The following is a 17399-nucleotide window of genomic DNA, read 5'->3' as shown; positions in this document are numbered from 1 at the left end:
AGGTTCAGTGTGCCCTGTGGGCGGAGGACGATCTTGAAGTGTTCCGAGGGCAGACGGGGAAGAGGACGCTTTTTGGTCAAATGTGGAGGGCGTCTGCGTGGTAGCGGATTCAGTGGAGTCGATGTCGTGGCTGGCATTTGGGCCTCGGAAGGTTCTTTCTGAGGTGGAGATGATCTTCAGTATCGGCGTTGCATTTCGAACGCCGTCCATGAGCAATTGTATAACCCCGCGGCAGTATTATTGGTGTCTTCAACAGTGTAAGGCATAGTCAAGGCGTTGTTGGGCTTGGCGGGACGCGACACCGCCACCGCCGCTGCGCGCGAACGCGCCAATGTCGGGAGGCAGCTGACAGGCTTAGCTGTCGCAGCTGTGGCGGCCAAAAGATTTTGGTCGAAAAAGCATTATACATTGCTTGCCTTGGTCTGGAAATCACCACACCGGATCCGGAGCGGTAGATGAACGTCCAGGGAAAAGTTAGTGAACGCAAGAGGAATTTTGCTGGGAAATCACGGAACGCATGTGAGATGCGTCCGCTCGCTCCCCAGTGCGCGGCCCTTCCTCGTGAAACCAAGGAATGGGCGCCAAAGAGCAGCGCTCAAAAAATACAGTGGCACTTGGGATTTTAAACGCCGCTGATGCTTGCTGTACTGCGTCTATTTCTATGTATGCTCTGTGGTTCGGCGTTTGAGAAAGCGCCAAATGAAAGTTATGGCACAGAGGCCGGGATGGAACGCCCGGCGGGGTCAGCTTTGTATAGACCGTTTTCGCGGCGAGGAGCAAATAGACTCGAACCGGAACGCGCTGCGCGGCTCCTCCTGTTTGGTATGTGGCGACACGGGGACAGCAGCGGGAGCGGCAGGGCATTCTACGGAGAAAGGGCACACGTTGCCGTCTTTTGCACGCAGTGTGTTGAATAGCCGCAAAGTATCTAAGCCGATTAGCGGATGTGAACGATGTGCTTTCTTTCCCTGTTCTTTCTTCTTTCGCCCCTTTCTTTCCTTCATTTCCATGATCATTTTATTTCCGCCGGCCGTAGTTTAGCTGCTAAGAGCTGCCGCGGTTAGCACAATTTTTTTTTTACTCAGCTGTTTGCATTAACAAAAAAAAAAAACAACCAAAAGGAGATGATTAACAGAAGATAAAAGATTAACAGCGGTGGTATGCGTGTGTGTCGCTCTACACTGTTCCACTTGCAATTTACTCAATTGGGCTCAGACGAGCAGCTTCTGAATTTCAAGCCCCAACCCAAAATGTTTAGCTTTGGCAGCCTTTCGTGCGAGTTTCGAACACTGTGTTTGTCGAGTAGGGACCGGAAAAAAATAATATCGTGCAAGAACGGCAGTCTTTGGGCAACATGAGGATGATATTCCTTGCGGCAAATATTTAGGAGGTGCTGCCAAGTAAAGAACTATTTCGATTCAGTACCTGAGCTTGATGCAAGTATGAAGAAACCTGTCCCATATGAAGACAACAATATACCCATAAATTGGTTGTCAACTTATTTATTGAAACAGCGCTACAATATCTTTTTTTAAACACGCATCTCGTAGGATTTTGCTGCCGATAATAAAGGGGAATATGATCATAGGAATAGCAGCGATTGCTTGCACTAAGCAAACATTGCGATGAAAAATGAACTATATAATTGTTGACAAAAGCAGCTTTCGATGAGGTCATTATGGGACATAAATTAAGGTCACTATTCCATAGGTATCAATTGTCCATTTTATCTTGTATTTGGATGTCAGCATGACGGCAGAATCAGAGAAACGCAACTAACGCTCAGTCAGAGAAATTGCAGGATAGCAGCACCCGCCATTGACAAGTCATCGCTACTCCCCGCACATACCGGCAAACAGGTGGTTGAGTCATGCAGGCAATGCTGAAATCCGATTGCCTGGTAGTGGACGCTTGAACACCCTGTCTGATTGTCACCCAACGAAAGTAGCCAGGGTAGAATAATTGAATCCGAAATGGATAATGGATACTTAAGAATAGAACCTCAGTGGAGGTGTGGGAACTTCCGCAGTATCCGCTCAAGCAGTAAAAAGTCTATGAATGATCGGTTGACCCAACAAATGTAGCGCGACTAGCATCGCTCCTAAACGTGACATGAGACGGCTGCATTTGCTTGCTTTCTTTCCTGAAATTTTTACGGTAAGTCGTCTCTAGAAATCATTTAAGAATAAAAAGTAGATCGAAAGCTGCCCTCGCGGCCAGTGGTGTGCCGCCGCATCTCTGTGCCACAAAAAGTTACACACTAATTGTAATCAGGCATGTATACCCTTCAGCCAACCTGATCAGGAGCATAATTTTTTGTCATTTCTGACCGATTTTTTTTCTTTCAGCTAGGTACTTTCAGAAAGCAAAACATTGCATGCGAAAGCTCCAAAAGGCCGATTTGCGCCACTTGTCGCCTGTTCCGCATGGCGGTCGTTCACAACTCGGCCGCTAGATGGCGCCACATACACAAAATGGCAGCGCCCATAAAAAAACGGTCTATATGCGTGAATCGCCCGGTGGCGTCATCATCAGCAATGACGTCTTGACAGGATGCGCCGTCATTATCACTTCCGGTTATCAGACCTGACGGGATGTTACGTCATGATGAGGTCAGATTAGGCGATGACGTCTCGGGCGATGACGTCACCATGTAACGGCTATGGACATCTCGAAACGTCTAACCACAATTGGTTAGTGATAGTTCGCCATGACTTGCACTTTTTGAGTACTAGTTAATGTTTGGTTGGTGCTAGTTAAACGCCTCTTAACTAGTAATTGGTGGTTAGTGATAGTTTTGATGACCTCCAAATGCATGGGTTCCTATGTGCATCTGCTTGACGATTTTATTATTAGTCGCAAATTATGATGAAACTATTGTGAAAAGGCCTTAAATCATGTTCAGAATCATCCGAGTGTTATTGATTAAGTAAAAATTGAATGGTGATTGGAATACGTCCAATAAAGCATGCACCCAAAACGCGGGCACATTTGCGGACGACAGTACGGGGCATTAAAGGCTTTCCGCCTTAATATTTAGGGTTAATCCCTAAGATTGAGCACATTTTTAAGGCAGTAATTATTCATTGACATCAACTCAAATAATGCCCTACGGCTACGAAGTAAAACAGCGTTCTCAGAAACTTCGCAGTTAAAACTTTATCCTGCCCTTGTGACCACACAGTTTAGTGTAGAAATATGGATGGAGAAAATATAATGTTCGCGCTTTCTATGTTTCGATCACCAGTTTTATTACTTTGTACGTAGTGCACAACAAATATTTCCACTTCGCAGAAGAAAAAAAAAACTAAGTTCATACATGGCGACAACGGTTTCCACCATGTGAAAAAGTGAGCTACTACAAAGACTAAAACTTGAACAACGCAGAGTTCGGGATCGTCAAAGCTTGTAATTTCTTCCAGCAGCTTAAACCATCCCTGAAATGGTACCTCTGATGTTCCCGTAGAAGAAATTTATTGAGATGGGCTTTTATGTGGTTATGAAACCCATAATTTAAATATATTTTTGAAGTGTTCCTTTTTACCGCGCGCAAGTGATTAGGGCGATGCGGTCTCCCTTTCAAACCTCTCACAAGTTAGAAATCTCAAAAGTGACCTAATAAGGGCTTCATGCGTGCTCCCACTCATCAGATGCTCCCAAGTGATGTGGGCGGAATGGGACGTTGTGTGCTGCTGTCACGTTTTTTTTCTACATCTTTTTCTTCCGGAGTAGCGTGCGTTGAGCAGAAGGGGTAGAAGATGAGCGCTTTTTTCCATCGCCGATAATTTCGGTGTCAGTGTTGCCAGTTAAAATTATTTGTGTTGCGAAGAGATCTGATAAGATAATTATTCCTTTTAAACGTTTAATTGTTTTCGTAAATAGATCTTCATTGGCCCTATGAGGTGGACACAGCGCGAAAATGCAACCTCGGGCAGAAATGTTCCTTTTTGTTCTTTTTTGTTCATCATTGTTATAGATTTAAAAAATAATAGTAAATTTCTTGGCTACATATTACTTACTGGTCTGCTCGAAGGCGCCAGCATTTTCATTTACTGAAATTTCGTCGACTCTTGCCGACTGTTTGCGCTGGACGAAAACGGCCTGTGATCACCAATTTTCAAAATATGCTCGTTATGCAGATACTTCGCCTAGCGCGCAGCGTATACCCTTTGAAACATCATTTCTTTCTCTTTAAAGAAAAACGGAGGCTTCCGTTTAGAGTGGCGCGAAAAGTGCGCTAAAATGACTAAAGCAACATAGAAATTGGTTGACGATGAATCTTCATGGGTTAAAAAAACAAACCTGGAGCTGCTACTGGGGAAAAGCAGCAACTACTGATTCAAAACTGTTCTATTGGCATTCGAGAGCTCTTTGAACAAAATAGTTTTGATCGAATCGAACGCTAATTTATCCGCATTTATTCTCTGGCTCAATAACGTATATATAAGTGTTGCAAAATTCCTAGCTAACAAATTCATGTAGTTGGAACTCACTGGTAATGGAAGCCGCTTCATACAGGACAAGAGTCCGAAGCAGCACGAGTCGACCACCCTAGTGTACCTTCGTCAGAACTGTAGAAAGAGGCATTTGGACAACTGTGTGCTTTACACTTTAAAGGAAGTTCGAAGTGGCTGAAACGTCTATACATTAAACAGGATATTTTTTGTGACAGACATTCATTGCTAACAACATAGAGAAGGCCACGAAGCTACACGTAGTGCAGTACCGAGAAGGAGATTTACAGTGCTTAAAGGTAGCCAGAAAACAAAAGACAGTTTGAAGGAGGTCACGTGAAAGCTTTTTGACAGTTGTACACTTAGCATGGGCATGATATCTGATTATTAGACACCTTAATGACTGGAAGCTGGACTGCCGCTTCTGCCGTCGCCAAGCTTTACCGGTTCGTGTGGAATCAAGTCGTGCCTATGAGCAGGTCATTTAAGTCACGCTAGAATTTTCTAGGTCCGGCTGTTGTCACTAGCAGGCGAAATTGGCAGACACCCTGATTCATTCCTGTACTTTGCGTTTTGCAACTTACCGAAACGAATTTTTATTTCAGATATATCAGTACCAGATTTATACTTCTTATATTTATTTATTTATTTGTAGAATTCTTTCAGACACAGTTCGTCTTGGATGACAGGGCAAAAGACAGATGCTCTCTGCCTGACGAGGTGGCCCTATCAACCATACACAGGTCGGCAAGTGAAAGTGATAGGTTAAATTTTTACACAAGTGCTAATGAAAACAGACACAATCAAAGTACGCAGTTTTCTAATATGTATGCATTTGTGGCACGCAAGAAGACGGAAAATACTGATGGCATTAAAAGCGACAGCATTTAAGCTTTGAAGGACATTATAAATTGCCGCATGATATCCAGGAAAGATAGGTGGGTTTTAAGAAAGTTAGGGATCAAGTACATCAGTGTTTGGGTACCATAACTCGTTCATGCAGCATTCAGTTCGAGCAAGCCGTGCCTCACGTTGTACCGTGTATTACTTGAGAGCGCAAGCCTCATATTCTAGATGGAACTAGTATAGTTTGGTTTCTGAGATATGTGGCGAATTTCATCTCATATAACAGGTTAACTTAAAGCACGTTGTGCCTTAAAATTGCCGGGGCCGTATGTTGCAGCCGCTCAATGTTTTAAATGCTGCTCATGGCTCGCTTCTGGACAAAACCAAAGTGTCAATATTAGTCTTAGTTGTAGAACCCCCGGTTAGTAAGGAGTAGTTAAGGAGTGATTGGATAAGGGTATAATACAGCTGACGCTTTAACCAGATAGGGCTTAGGCGTCTGATTTTGTGCAGCATGCCTACGCATTTATATGCGCCAGCATGTATCCTTTTTATGTGTGGCGTCCAGCTCAAATGAACTTCTACTTGAAGGCCTAAGAATGTAAATGTGCGTTTCTGCCAACTACAGTGTCATTAAACTTAATAACAACTGTTGCGTCGTCAGGTTTATTTCTATGTTTATATGAGGCTTATTTCGGTTTACCAACATTTAGATGTAGTTGGTTTCACTCAGCAACTACAATAATTAGCTTAATCATGTGTTAGCCCAGCATTCAATAACAGTAAGATTAATTCCTGAGAAAAATAGGTCGGGAATATCAGCTCAGAATATCTGGGATGAATCAGATATGTACGATGCCGTATATGTATGTAATAAAAGCAAAGGTCTTAAGATGAAGTCCTGTCGAACATCATATGCTATCTCTTTTACTGGGCTGAAACCATTCAGGCATGTGTATTGGAATCTTCCGGACAAATAGGTGCGTACCAGCCGGAGCGCTATGCAACGAATGCCATAAAACGGGGGTTTCTTTAACAGAATATGATGTTAAATAAATCAAAGGGCGTCTTGAAATCTAAAAATAATCCGACAGTAAGACACTCGTGCTCAAACTTATTCTGAAGTTTTTCTTCCGCATTAAGTAATGCCTTTTCAGTGGACCTTTTTGCACGAACCCACTATACTCTTCAGCAAAAAAAACTTCCTTCTTCAAGGCACTTGAGTAATAGCGTTTCCAGAAGCTTGTCTAAAATCTTTCAGAACACATGCAAGACTGAAATAGGCCGGTAGTTTTTTATGTCATTACACCGGCCTCTTTTATGTATAACTACTCCTTCTGATCTCTTCCTGCCACCAGGGAAATTACTGATAATCAAAACTTCATTACAAATTGGTTGTAAGGGAGCCCATATTAGAGAGATTTAGCTTACCGTGATCCGCGATCCGCCACCGCGACCCTCTACCGCGCGTGGGCGGGGCGCACAAGCTGATTGGTCCCGACGCGGCAGGTCTATGTGCCGACATCAAGGTTGTGGCGCCATCTATCGGCGTCAAGGGGATCTGGGCATGCGCAGTGGAACGCGCGGTGGCGGATCACCGTAGCGGGTCGCGGATCACGGTAAGCTAAATCTCTCTATTATATCGACGACAGCATATTGGGCTCGGGTTTGAGGTCATCATCCCCAGCTTATGCTTTTTAAGGACATAAGGTAGAAAAAGTTTTGAACTTACGAACAGGGGTATAGAATTATCAAGTTTTGGCATCAGCACATAGGAAATTTTATGCTCTTTGTACAGCACCATAGAATTGTTATGGTGCACCGGCATTCAAGAAATGGTCATTGCATTTTTCTGCTAGATAAGTGCATTAATGTACTAGAGATTGTAAATTTAGCGTTTCAGTTAAGGTTTCTAACTTCATTCCAGATTTTTTGAGGAATATTAGACGTTGAAATGAATTCCCGTTTAAAACTCAGTCTTGGCTTTCTCAATAAGAGGCCAATTTGTTTTGAACTTTCTAGTACTCCGGTGATTTGGCAAGATCTCTTAAGCAAATTAATGTGCTGTATATGATGCTGATGCGTACAGGAATCTACCAACAGAACCGAAAAAGGAAGACGAGTTTTGGGGAATGGGAGTGCTCGGGAGAGACTCGGCATCATGTTGGCATATTGACAGCCAGGGGATTTTTATATATTTTGGTGCCGTAACTCAGGAGGGTATTGGGGGCTCTTCCCTCGATCCTTCCTGTAGATTACAAGCGGAACGCTTGCGACCCTGAAGGAAGAAACCATTAGCTCCGCAAGCGAAGACCACCAGAGAGAGAGACGAGGAGGGTTTTATCGAGATACCATGGACCGCATAAGAACGAAGCGCGTCATTCAACGAGCTTTTCAAACCCATCTCTGCCATTACGCAAATAAACTACTGAAATCAAACGAAGGGACTATTCGTGACCTAAAGCTCATTCATCCAGACGAAAAACCTATAGCGACTGTTTACGCCTGTTGAATGAGAAGTCGCAGACTTTTAAAGTAATCCACGTCTGTGCAGAAGGCATAACGGCTCTACAAGAATATGAGGAAACTGCCACAAGGCTATGCCGCTCCCCTGCCACCACATCAAGACCCTTAAGGCGCCAGTTCCTGCTACCCAAAGCCGTTGTTTCATGAAAGCAGCCGTTGAGCCAACTGGAGCAGCTGCATCGTATACGAAAGCAGCTCAATTGAAGATTTTCCCTGAATAACCTTTCGACTTGACCATTGATTCTCTCACAGGGCTTAAAGACAAGCAATTTGAAAGTTCAGCTTCGGCCAGTCTGATGCCTGACTTCCATTGATCCGAGTCAGTTCCAAGTGCATCATTGGAGGAACCTCACTACAACGATACATCGCTCAGAGTGAAAGAGTAATAATTTGCGTGGGCGCAAAGCGATGCTAGCAGTCACCGAGGAGTGGCTGCCGTAGAGTGGAACACAGATTTAATAGACGTGCATTGCAATCAAAGATCGATTGAGGCGGAATTTGCACCAGAGTTAAGAAAACATCGAGTTAATTACACGCATCCAAAAGACGACAGAGGCTTCTGGGCAGTTTACAAGCAAGATTGTTTGTCGACCCCGAAAAAAAGATGAATGCGATGGAGCGCCACGTCTTACTTCCGTGCCTAGGACATACCTTCGAAGCGATCATTCAAAAGGAATCAACTTTATCGCCCTGCGGAGGACAACACTCGCGATGGAGAGCTTACAGGACATAGTGGGGATGACCTCACCCAAGGTCCGCAGAAGTCATCAACAGGGGTTAAAAAAGTGCATTCAGTGGCTGTAAACAGGACAGTAAAGGCTGCAAACAGCAACGATACTTAGCATCTCTCATAGAACATCATCATCATCATCTTCATCTTCAGCCTGACTATACCCACGGCAGGGCGAAGGCCTCTCCCATATTCCTCCAATTAACATGGTCCTGTGCGAGCTGCATCTACTTGAACCCTGCGAGCTTCTTAATGTCATCACCGGTAAGCTGGTAGTCATAGTCTGGGATTGCTGGCCAAATGCGCCCCATCCCAGCCTTATTCTCCTTGTCATTTCCCTTTCATGGTCCGCCGGATGTGCGGTTTTTATCTGTCCTAAATAGATATATTCGCCTACTACTTACAGTGCTTCGCTACCTAACAAACTGTTGTTCCTTCCCTAGGCTGTTGCACATTACTTTCATAGAGCTCACGACTGCAACTTCTGGGAAGAATATGCGAGAGTACAACGCCGCAGCAGGAATTCGAGCTGACACGTCGACCTCTGTAGATGCTACAAAAAAGGCAGAGCTGCAAAACAGGAACGTATTTCTGGTGGTATTTAACAAATGCAATAAGTGCATCCTGTACGGCAGCGAGCTCTTATGTAGCTCCCAGAGTTATTCAGGGAAGAGAGCTACTCATCGAGAACCCTGGAAAAGTCACGGCGCTGTTTCACTAACATAGAAAAAAAGAAACACCAGTGCGCAGGAAAAGAACACAGTTCAACTCCAGAGGGTTGTGTCGTGTCAGAGTGTTGACGCGGTGCGTTGCAACGTTGAGTTACAGCTTGAATATAAATTTCCAGTCCTGGGCCCTGTGTCTAGTGCGCCAGCGTTTTCACCTTTGTGCCAGGCATACGGGGGGGTCAACAAGAGGACAGAGAAGGCGGAATCTTACGAAGTGAGCATCATGCCAGAGATCCAAAAAGAACAGCATAAGAACGTCAGTGCTTTGGGAATCGATACTCTCACTCTTCATGGATCACTCCTTCATGGATCACTGCCTTGTCGTGGCGGAGGGGCTTGCGAAACTCGATGACGTCGTGAGCTCTGCTGTGTAGGGCCACCTAAGATAGACATATCACGGCAGAGAGTTCTGACAAAATGTGATTCACTGGAGAAGGTAATGGCAACCCACTCCAGTATTTCCTGCCAAGAAAACCATATGGCCAGTCTAGACCGGAAAGCGTGGCGTGACATGGTCCATAGGGTCACGAAGAGTCGGACACGACTGAACGCCTGAACTGAACTGAACTCTCACTCTTCCAGAAAAAGTGAAGCAGCCTAATGAATCTGAATAAAAGTAGTTCGTCACCTGGAAACAGCACAAGTGGTGTCAAAGTTTATACACAAAAACATGGTGCGCTCGTGCGTGGTGCGCTTCGACCGTAATTGAAAACTGTGGATTGATGAGGGCCCATGGCTACGATGACGATCAAGTAGATCAGCGATGAATACGATATATCGAACAGTTAGAATCACCAAGGGGCCACGATGCGAAATTTAAACGCGTAACTGAACGTACACTTTGAACTTCGGGTCTACAGCTGTTAAGACAGCATCTTGGACGCAATACATCATTCCTACTTCGTCATTATAATGGGTGCCACAGGTTGTGGGAAAACTACCTAGGTGCTGTTGCGTTTCGCCACCGACAAGTGGGACAGCTGACGCGGCCACCGCATAGCAGAAGGCAGAACCGCGAGCGGATCAGCCATTTCGGCGCCGTCCATCGGCCACCCAACGCTTCCTCCCTCGGGCAAGTCTTGACGTGATGTTGACACGCGCGAAATGTGTGTGCGTGCGTGTGTGTGCAAACGCCGGCCAAGCCCAGAGCTCGAGGGAGAGTGCGTCGCCCTCGCCCGTCTGCAGGAGGTGGAGGAGATGCGGTCGGGCCACCTGCGATTGAGTCATCGTCTCGTGTCGGGACATGCAGGGCTCTCCCTTTCCCTGTGAACTAGCAAGCCTATAAAAAACAGCGGCAGACTCCACTACGACAGAGACTACTTTGACGCGCCGTACAGAGGACTAGACACCAGCCGTGTGAGAGTGTCTGTATTGTCTCCGGGTCGGCTTCTCTGCCCGTTTCTTCATGGTGTTGTAGTAAAGGGTGTTTCGTTAGAAGACGCCTCGTGTTTTCTGGGACCGTTGATACTATCCGCCGAGCCACGGAGCCGCCAGGCCAACGCTACCGAGGGGCCGCGAGCCCCATGCAATAACTGGCGTCAGCGGTGGGCTGAGCACGCGAGCCCCGAATGCAATAACTGCTGGCAGCGGTGCGATACTCAGGCGCACGCGACCCAAACCTAATAGTGCACAATACATACTGGACTCTTATCTGAACCAAGTGATTGATGTATTGCGGTCCCTCAAGACGACGGATCAGCTAAGTTTGTTAGTGGGCATATATCAGAAGAATGATTGGATATCCTTGGACTATAGGTGTTGTTTAGGAAGTAAGATTTGAATTTGCTACCACGCCCCCACAATATCCAACTTGGTCTGTACTGTCGGTGTCCCAGTTGCGGAACTTCAAAACCGATCAACGTCAAGCATCTCATAACATTGACGAGATTCACGAGCGAGATGCTGGTACCGAGTTCAGCATGGTGTCCCTCAGAAATAATTGAGGTAACACAGCTTCGATCTGCCTTTCACCTGAGGGCGCGGAGCTGTTGCAGATTCGCGCAGGAATCTGCAAACAGAACCAAGAGAAGGAAGAGGAGTTTTGGGACTGGGAGCGCGCGGGAAAGACACGGCACCATGTAGGCATTATGACGGCCGGGGGGATAGCCGGGGATTAAAGAAAGCTAGAGGCGGCCTGGTATCAGCCCTCCTTATTATATAGTATCGTTTATAACGTAGTTGTTCTTAGCTTTATTTTAGCTTTCCTTAACTGTGGGAGAAAATATGTAAGACAAACTAGGATTTATCTCGTTATAGTGATGGTCCTATTGCACTCCTGTCAAGGTCCGGAAAATCTTTATTGTGTTGTAATTAATTTTTCGGTAGAAGACAGGGAGAATATGGCTGCGCTTGTCTGCCTATTTACGCGTGGGAAAGAGCAAAAATTGACAAGTGATCAAACTAGTGAAACATCAGAATGCCTGATAGAGCAATGTTTTGAGGATGGCTGGCTACACACAAATCGATTCGCTATTACCTCTGCAGCGTCACTTGTGTTCTTAAGTAGATAACGTTTGCACAGTGGAAATATTAAATGACATCAAGGTGCTGTAGTGTCTGAGGACTTAATAGTGCCACTAAGATATTAAAGTAGCCAATCAGGACAACAGGCATCCATCACGCAGATGCATATTCCAGCAGTCTGCTGATGAATGAAGTGACAAAGGCTACCTGAAGGCTGGCGATAAACTGTTGAAATTGCAGATCCACATTTGATGGTAAGCGACTCATAATGAACCGTTGTTTGTGAGAATTCGTGTATGACCTGATGAAAATTTGTTTTTACATGGAGGTAAATTCCGCCCCTGCTTCGATTCAATCGGTAAGCACTTTCAGACCGGCGTCCGCTGATATTAAAAAAAATTGTACTTTAGAAATATGGCTCCGTAAATGCTTGTAGAGCATACATGTGATCCAGTCTATCTAAGCTGTTTCTCTGTTCAACTGTTTTTTCTTCCCTCTGCTAATCTGAAAAGACATTCAGTTTGTCTTATATTTACTGAATGATACATTCCCAACAAAAACATTTCACGACCTAATCCGAGTCAATAATTCAGACGAACTTCAGAATAGGTTACGATAGGATAGGAAAGACGTTAATTCCTATAGAAAGGCATTGTGCTAGTAGTATACGAGAAAGAAGGGGTACATCTTCCTTCTTCTCACAGGGTCGGTGCTCCTATTCCAGGGCTCCGCAGAGCTTCGCTGCTCGCTGGGCGTGCTGGATCAGACCTTGTTGGCAACCCAGATTGCCGCTAGGGAGCCGGCTATCCCACTGTTCCGCACACGGGTCTTTACGAAAGTTATCGTTCTTACTGCATTCCCGCGTGATGTGGTATAACGAAGGTTCGTTACCACACCACGGGAAGACGTCCCGATATTGCAACAGGTAAATCTTCCTAAGGATATGCAGGTTCGGGAATGTTCCTGTCTGCAGTCTTCGCCAGTACACATGCTTCTTGCTGATTTAGATCACGATGAGGTGGCGGATAGCGGATCCTCATCCCCTTATAGTAGTTGAAATGTCTGAGTACGTAGGGCCCACTCACTCGGGTAGAACGTCCGATTGGGAGAAAGCGCGGCTCGTATACCCTCGAGCTACCTCGTCGGCGCATTCGTTCCCCGCTAATTCTGCGTGTCCTGGCACCCAGTAGATGTCGTGTATGACTTTTGGTGGGATCGTGCTCTGGAGGAGCCTGAGCGCGGCGCGACCTATGCACGACGTTACGGCAAGGTTCATGAAGTTACGGCAAGATTCTCTCAAATCTGTAAGAATGGTAAAGGATGTGTTGCTTCGATACCCGGCTACCAACACTAGAGCAGCGGTCAGCTCCTCTACTCCGGTTACCGTGCATTCCCTCACTGACGCGCTAGCTAATTACTTTAGGCTGGAATGAATAGCTACCGTCACTGCGCTGTTATGTGAGCTTCCTGTATAGGAAGCCGCGTCCTTGTGCACCATTGGTGATTTTGTAGCTAGATTTGGTTGTACATACTTCACCCGGACTGCTATACAGGCCACATGCAGGTTGGGCTCCATGTTCCGGGGAAGGGAGCTAAAGTTTAGTGTCTGACGATTGCGTCCAGTGTGCTCGCAGTACAATTTTCGATTTCCGCAGTTCCGCCTAACCCCAGTCGCGTGTGGTACCTGTTCGAACAAAGCAGTTTGCCTCAGCGCCATGTTTGGTATATAAACAAGTACAGTTATTTGTTATCGTCTGCGGCACCATCAAAACAAAAGTTTAGCTTCCGCGCGACATCGAGGCCGAAGGGGAAGAGAAAGAATATTACCCATCATTTGAATGACTTAGTGAGCTCTGTACTGAAAATGCCAGCATGAAATGCCATTTAGGAAATACCATGAGTTTCATGGGTTATATATTTATTTCAATAGCAAAATGTGTTATTAAAGGCGCACAAACCCTACTGTGCTCCTTCGAGGGCTTAAAGTTTCGAACAAACTAATGACCTGCAAAGGACGGGTTCATAGGTCGGGTTGCCAACATGGCTGGTAAGGATAAAGAAAAACTGGGTGTGGGCATCAGTCACAGGGTTTTCCAGCACTAAAAAAAAAGGGCCACATAATGAGCTTTTTGCCGTGCGAGGCGGACTTATTGTTGTCCCATGGCGGAACGAATCACTGCCACAACGGCGCAACTATTTAGGCTGTGACCCCTTTTCCCAAGCATTTCACCCCAGACGAGCCAAGCACCAGCCCGGGGGAAAAGCTTGTACCCTTTTAAAAACCGGTGGGTAACCGGCGGCACCAGGGATCGAACCCGGTACCTCCCGAATGCCAGGCGGATGCTCTACCAAAAGGCAACCATGCCTTTTGTCTCTGCCATCCGCAGGAAGGAGTGATTTCCGGCAAATAAAAAAAAAACTGACTTACTGACTGACTGATACAAGTACAACTATCTGAAAAAAATTATTGAAAAACTTTGGGGAAATATGAACACTGAAAACGCTCTCGTCCAATTACGGTATGTAAGATAGGGAAGGCAATTATGCGTATAACGTGATTTGTATTCTTTGGCTGCTATATATTGCAAAATTATCAGTACCATGATGCGGTGTTAAAAATAGGTGTTCTGAACTAGTATACAGTCTACAGGATGTAAACGTTTGAAAGCAATTCTTTAAGACATGTTTAGATGTGCGCGGCGGAAAGCGCTAGAAGAGTGAACGCAACAGCAGAAAATTCTTAACAAGCGCAAGTATTGAAAACTGGATAGACTCACCACGACAGCAGATTCATTTGAAAGGAATTATTAAACAGCATAAGCAAAGTAGTGGAAGTGGGGGAAGCACGAACGCCAGGCAGAAATAAAGGAATGAAACACGTGCGCAATGTTATTGAATGAAATGTAGTTAATGGACTAGAGGGTAACAATAGTAGGCAGTTGCAATACTTATGCAATAGATATAGCGTCTACAACCGAGTAGTCGCCACTTTTAAAGCTAGAATATCTATTTTTGATCCCTGCTGTAACAGATGAGACCATTTTGTATAGGAGCCTATTCTTGATATCATGTCTTTCAATTACGTATAAAGAAAAGCAGATTGGTATTTAAAGGAAGATTTTCTGCGGCACACCTCTATTCATATTTCTTAATGGTGTAAAAAGAAATATCATAGTCTGTAGTACTAGTTGAGCAAAATAAACTGAAACTATCACAAAGCTATTCGTTCTAAATGTAATCACCCACTTTTTCAAGAAGGATAATATGGATTATAAGAAAACGTTTTGCGTGAATATATTGATCAAATTTCTTCGAATACCTGCCTTTGTTTTTTATTAGCATCCACTTTCTACAATCGCCCCTCCGCGTTGGCTCAGTGCATAACGCGCTTGGATGAGGACCCAACGAAACAGCTTTTATCAAGGTTTTGCTTTCGATTTCTACGTAGGCATAAAAGCAAGGCGTCTGCGTGCTATGCGTACAGTTGGATGCCAGGACAAGATAAGAAGCACAGGCTGTCAGAATTTTCTGAAATCGCCGCTACAGAATTTTTTATCCTCTGTAGTTCTTAGAAGATATATCTAATTGCCTATACTTGAAGTATTTCTGTAATTATGATTTGCAAAATCCAAGGGATAAATTTATTTTGTAAAGCGTACTTCTATACAGAAACAGCTTATGTTTTATGAAATTCAATCTCACTATTATTGGTTGCTTTGCCAAAGTAAAAAACCCGTTCTGCATAAACATTGGGGCTTGTGGATTCAAGTCTTCCTTTTCGCCCCCTACTGCGAATGTTTACAGCGCTATGTGGTTTCCTCAGATAACTGGCTACTAATATAGCATTATTACGTATGGGTGAAACCACGTTCGAAAATTTTTAAACGGTAGAGGGCATGTAGATGTCTTGGATTTTATTGTCTTGTTTTGACAGCATTGATGAGAAAAAATATATTTACTCGCGAATCTTTAAAAGACACACATGAATGATTCCTAAAGTACTTTTGTACTGTACGTTATGCGTAGGGCTTCAGCATAAATGAGATTTGTCAACTTTATTGTTCTGAAATAAAGCTATCTGCAAGCTACATTTTGACTTTGCTTCAAACGATAATGTCTGTAATATAATGTGATGTAACAAATGATAGTTACTTGGTCATTTTCAAAGTCGTTTCTGTAGCGCAGATATGATCCAGCGTCTAAAGGAAAAGAATAGATATGATATACCTACGTACACGCCTCATCCTACTGCTGTTGCCTACAGCATCTACGCTTCATTTCCATCAGCTTTACTGTCAGTAGAAGATTACTGAATCTAGTGCACTTCAGTTAGTGAAAGTTTTTCAATTTACAAGCAAACAAGGAAACAATAAATATCTTTAATAAGTAGGTATGATTATTCTTTTGAAAGTTCTCCTACCATTGCTCATTCGACCGCATGCGTACGCACCTGCTCTACAGCAAGCGCAAATCGATTCGCTTGGGATGTTCAGATGTGATGAATAACAATTTCTCGGTCATATTAGTACAAACACTAAGCGGTAGCTCAGAGATCCCCTTTTGATGTTGTCGAGGAATTTTTCGCTTGCAGCTTTCGCAGTTGGTGATTGAGCCTGAGTGGCCCTATACGACGCCAAATATTTGGTGACTCTAATTATTTCCTCTTTGTCTTCACAGGTAAACCGCACTGTGCATTATGGGGACACTCAAATGCTAATTGGACCAACGAGGAGTCATGCTTCAACACAATGAAGGAGATGTGTATGCAGCCTGTGACTGACGTGTTCAGCCTAAGGGACGATTGCACTGGAAACGATATTTTAACTCGGACGCCCAAGAAAAGAAAATCTGTATTAGGTGTCTATTAGCTATTCTGGTCTGATTTTGAACCTACGCGCACAAAACATTTGAAATACAGGTAATATATCCAGTAAAATTCTGAGAACAAGTGTATAAAACCGTAATTTGCAAACAAGAACACGCAGTATTTCATCACTGGTTCCCTCTCATACTTAAGAGATTCTGCTTTTCGACAGCAGTTTGTGTTTTGTTTCGTTTACTTGAAGGAATTTTTCAGTTTAAATGATGAAAGAACCAGCCTCAGAAGACTGGTCATTTGTAACGCAGAATCGTCATTGGCCATACGGAAACCACGTCACAACACTCATGGTACGCATATTAGGCTTAAATTCCAGGAGGAGCAACCAATGCCCAGAACCGACATTGGCTGTAAGCGCGTATTTTTATCTGATTTGTCTGCAATAAAGATGGCCAGATTTGCTTGTTTGTTTGTTTTCTGTGTGCCTTGCTTCTACAAAAGATTGAACGTCCCGAAGTGAGTCAGATTATCTGGAACGCAGTAGCTCTGCTCTGCTGGGCTCCTGCTTACTGCAAGTCCATTGTAGTCGCGTGCCTCTGTCACTAGTATGCCACTTGCTATTTTGCACTCAGACGTCTGGCGTTCTAACAATTAAGCCCATTTAATGAAGTGAGTGTCAATTGAGCACTTTGGTTCTGTTTGTCATTATGGTTGCGAGCAAAACCTACATAGCCTCTCTAATCCAACTCAGCTAAAAATGGGCTCTGTTTTATCTGCCAAGTATCAACACCGAAGGTGTTCTCTGTATGAACAAATAATATTATCCTTGTGAT

At 44.4% G+C, this 17399-nt stretch overlaps 1 protein-coding gene across 1 annotated transcript in view; it reads left to right on the top strand.

Moving 5' to 3' along the window:
* The window catches only part of LOC146177313 (uncharacterized), a 218312-nt gene extending 201285 nt beyond the window's left edge, over nucleotides 1-17027 (top strand). Inside the window, exon 13 of the mRNA XM_084580427.1 lies at nucleotides 16425-17027. Coding sequence (XP_084436553.1) covers nucleotides 16425-16615 — 191 coding nt within the window. The 3' untranslated portion in view covers nucleotides 16616-17027. The remainder of the gene's footprint in view (nucleotides 1-16424) is intronic.
* Nucleotides 17028-17399: the final 372 nt, after the last annotated feature.

Source organism: Amblyomma maculatum, chromosome 10 (assembly GCF_055883805.1).
Source record: "Amblyomma maculatum isolate TAMU_Amacu chromosome 10, ASM5588380v1, whole genome shotgun sequence".
Taxonomy (NCBI): domain Eukaryota; kingdom Metazoa; phylum Arthropoda; class Arachnida; order Ixodida; family Ixodidae; genus Amblyomma; species Amblyomma maculatum.
This window is presented reverse-complemented; position numbering and strand designations above follow the sequence as displayed.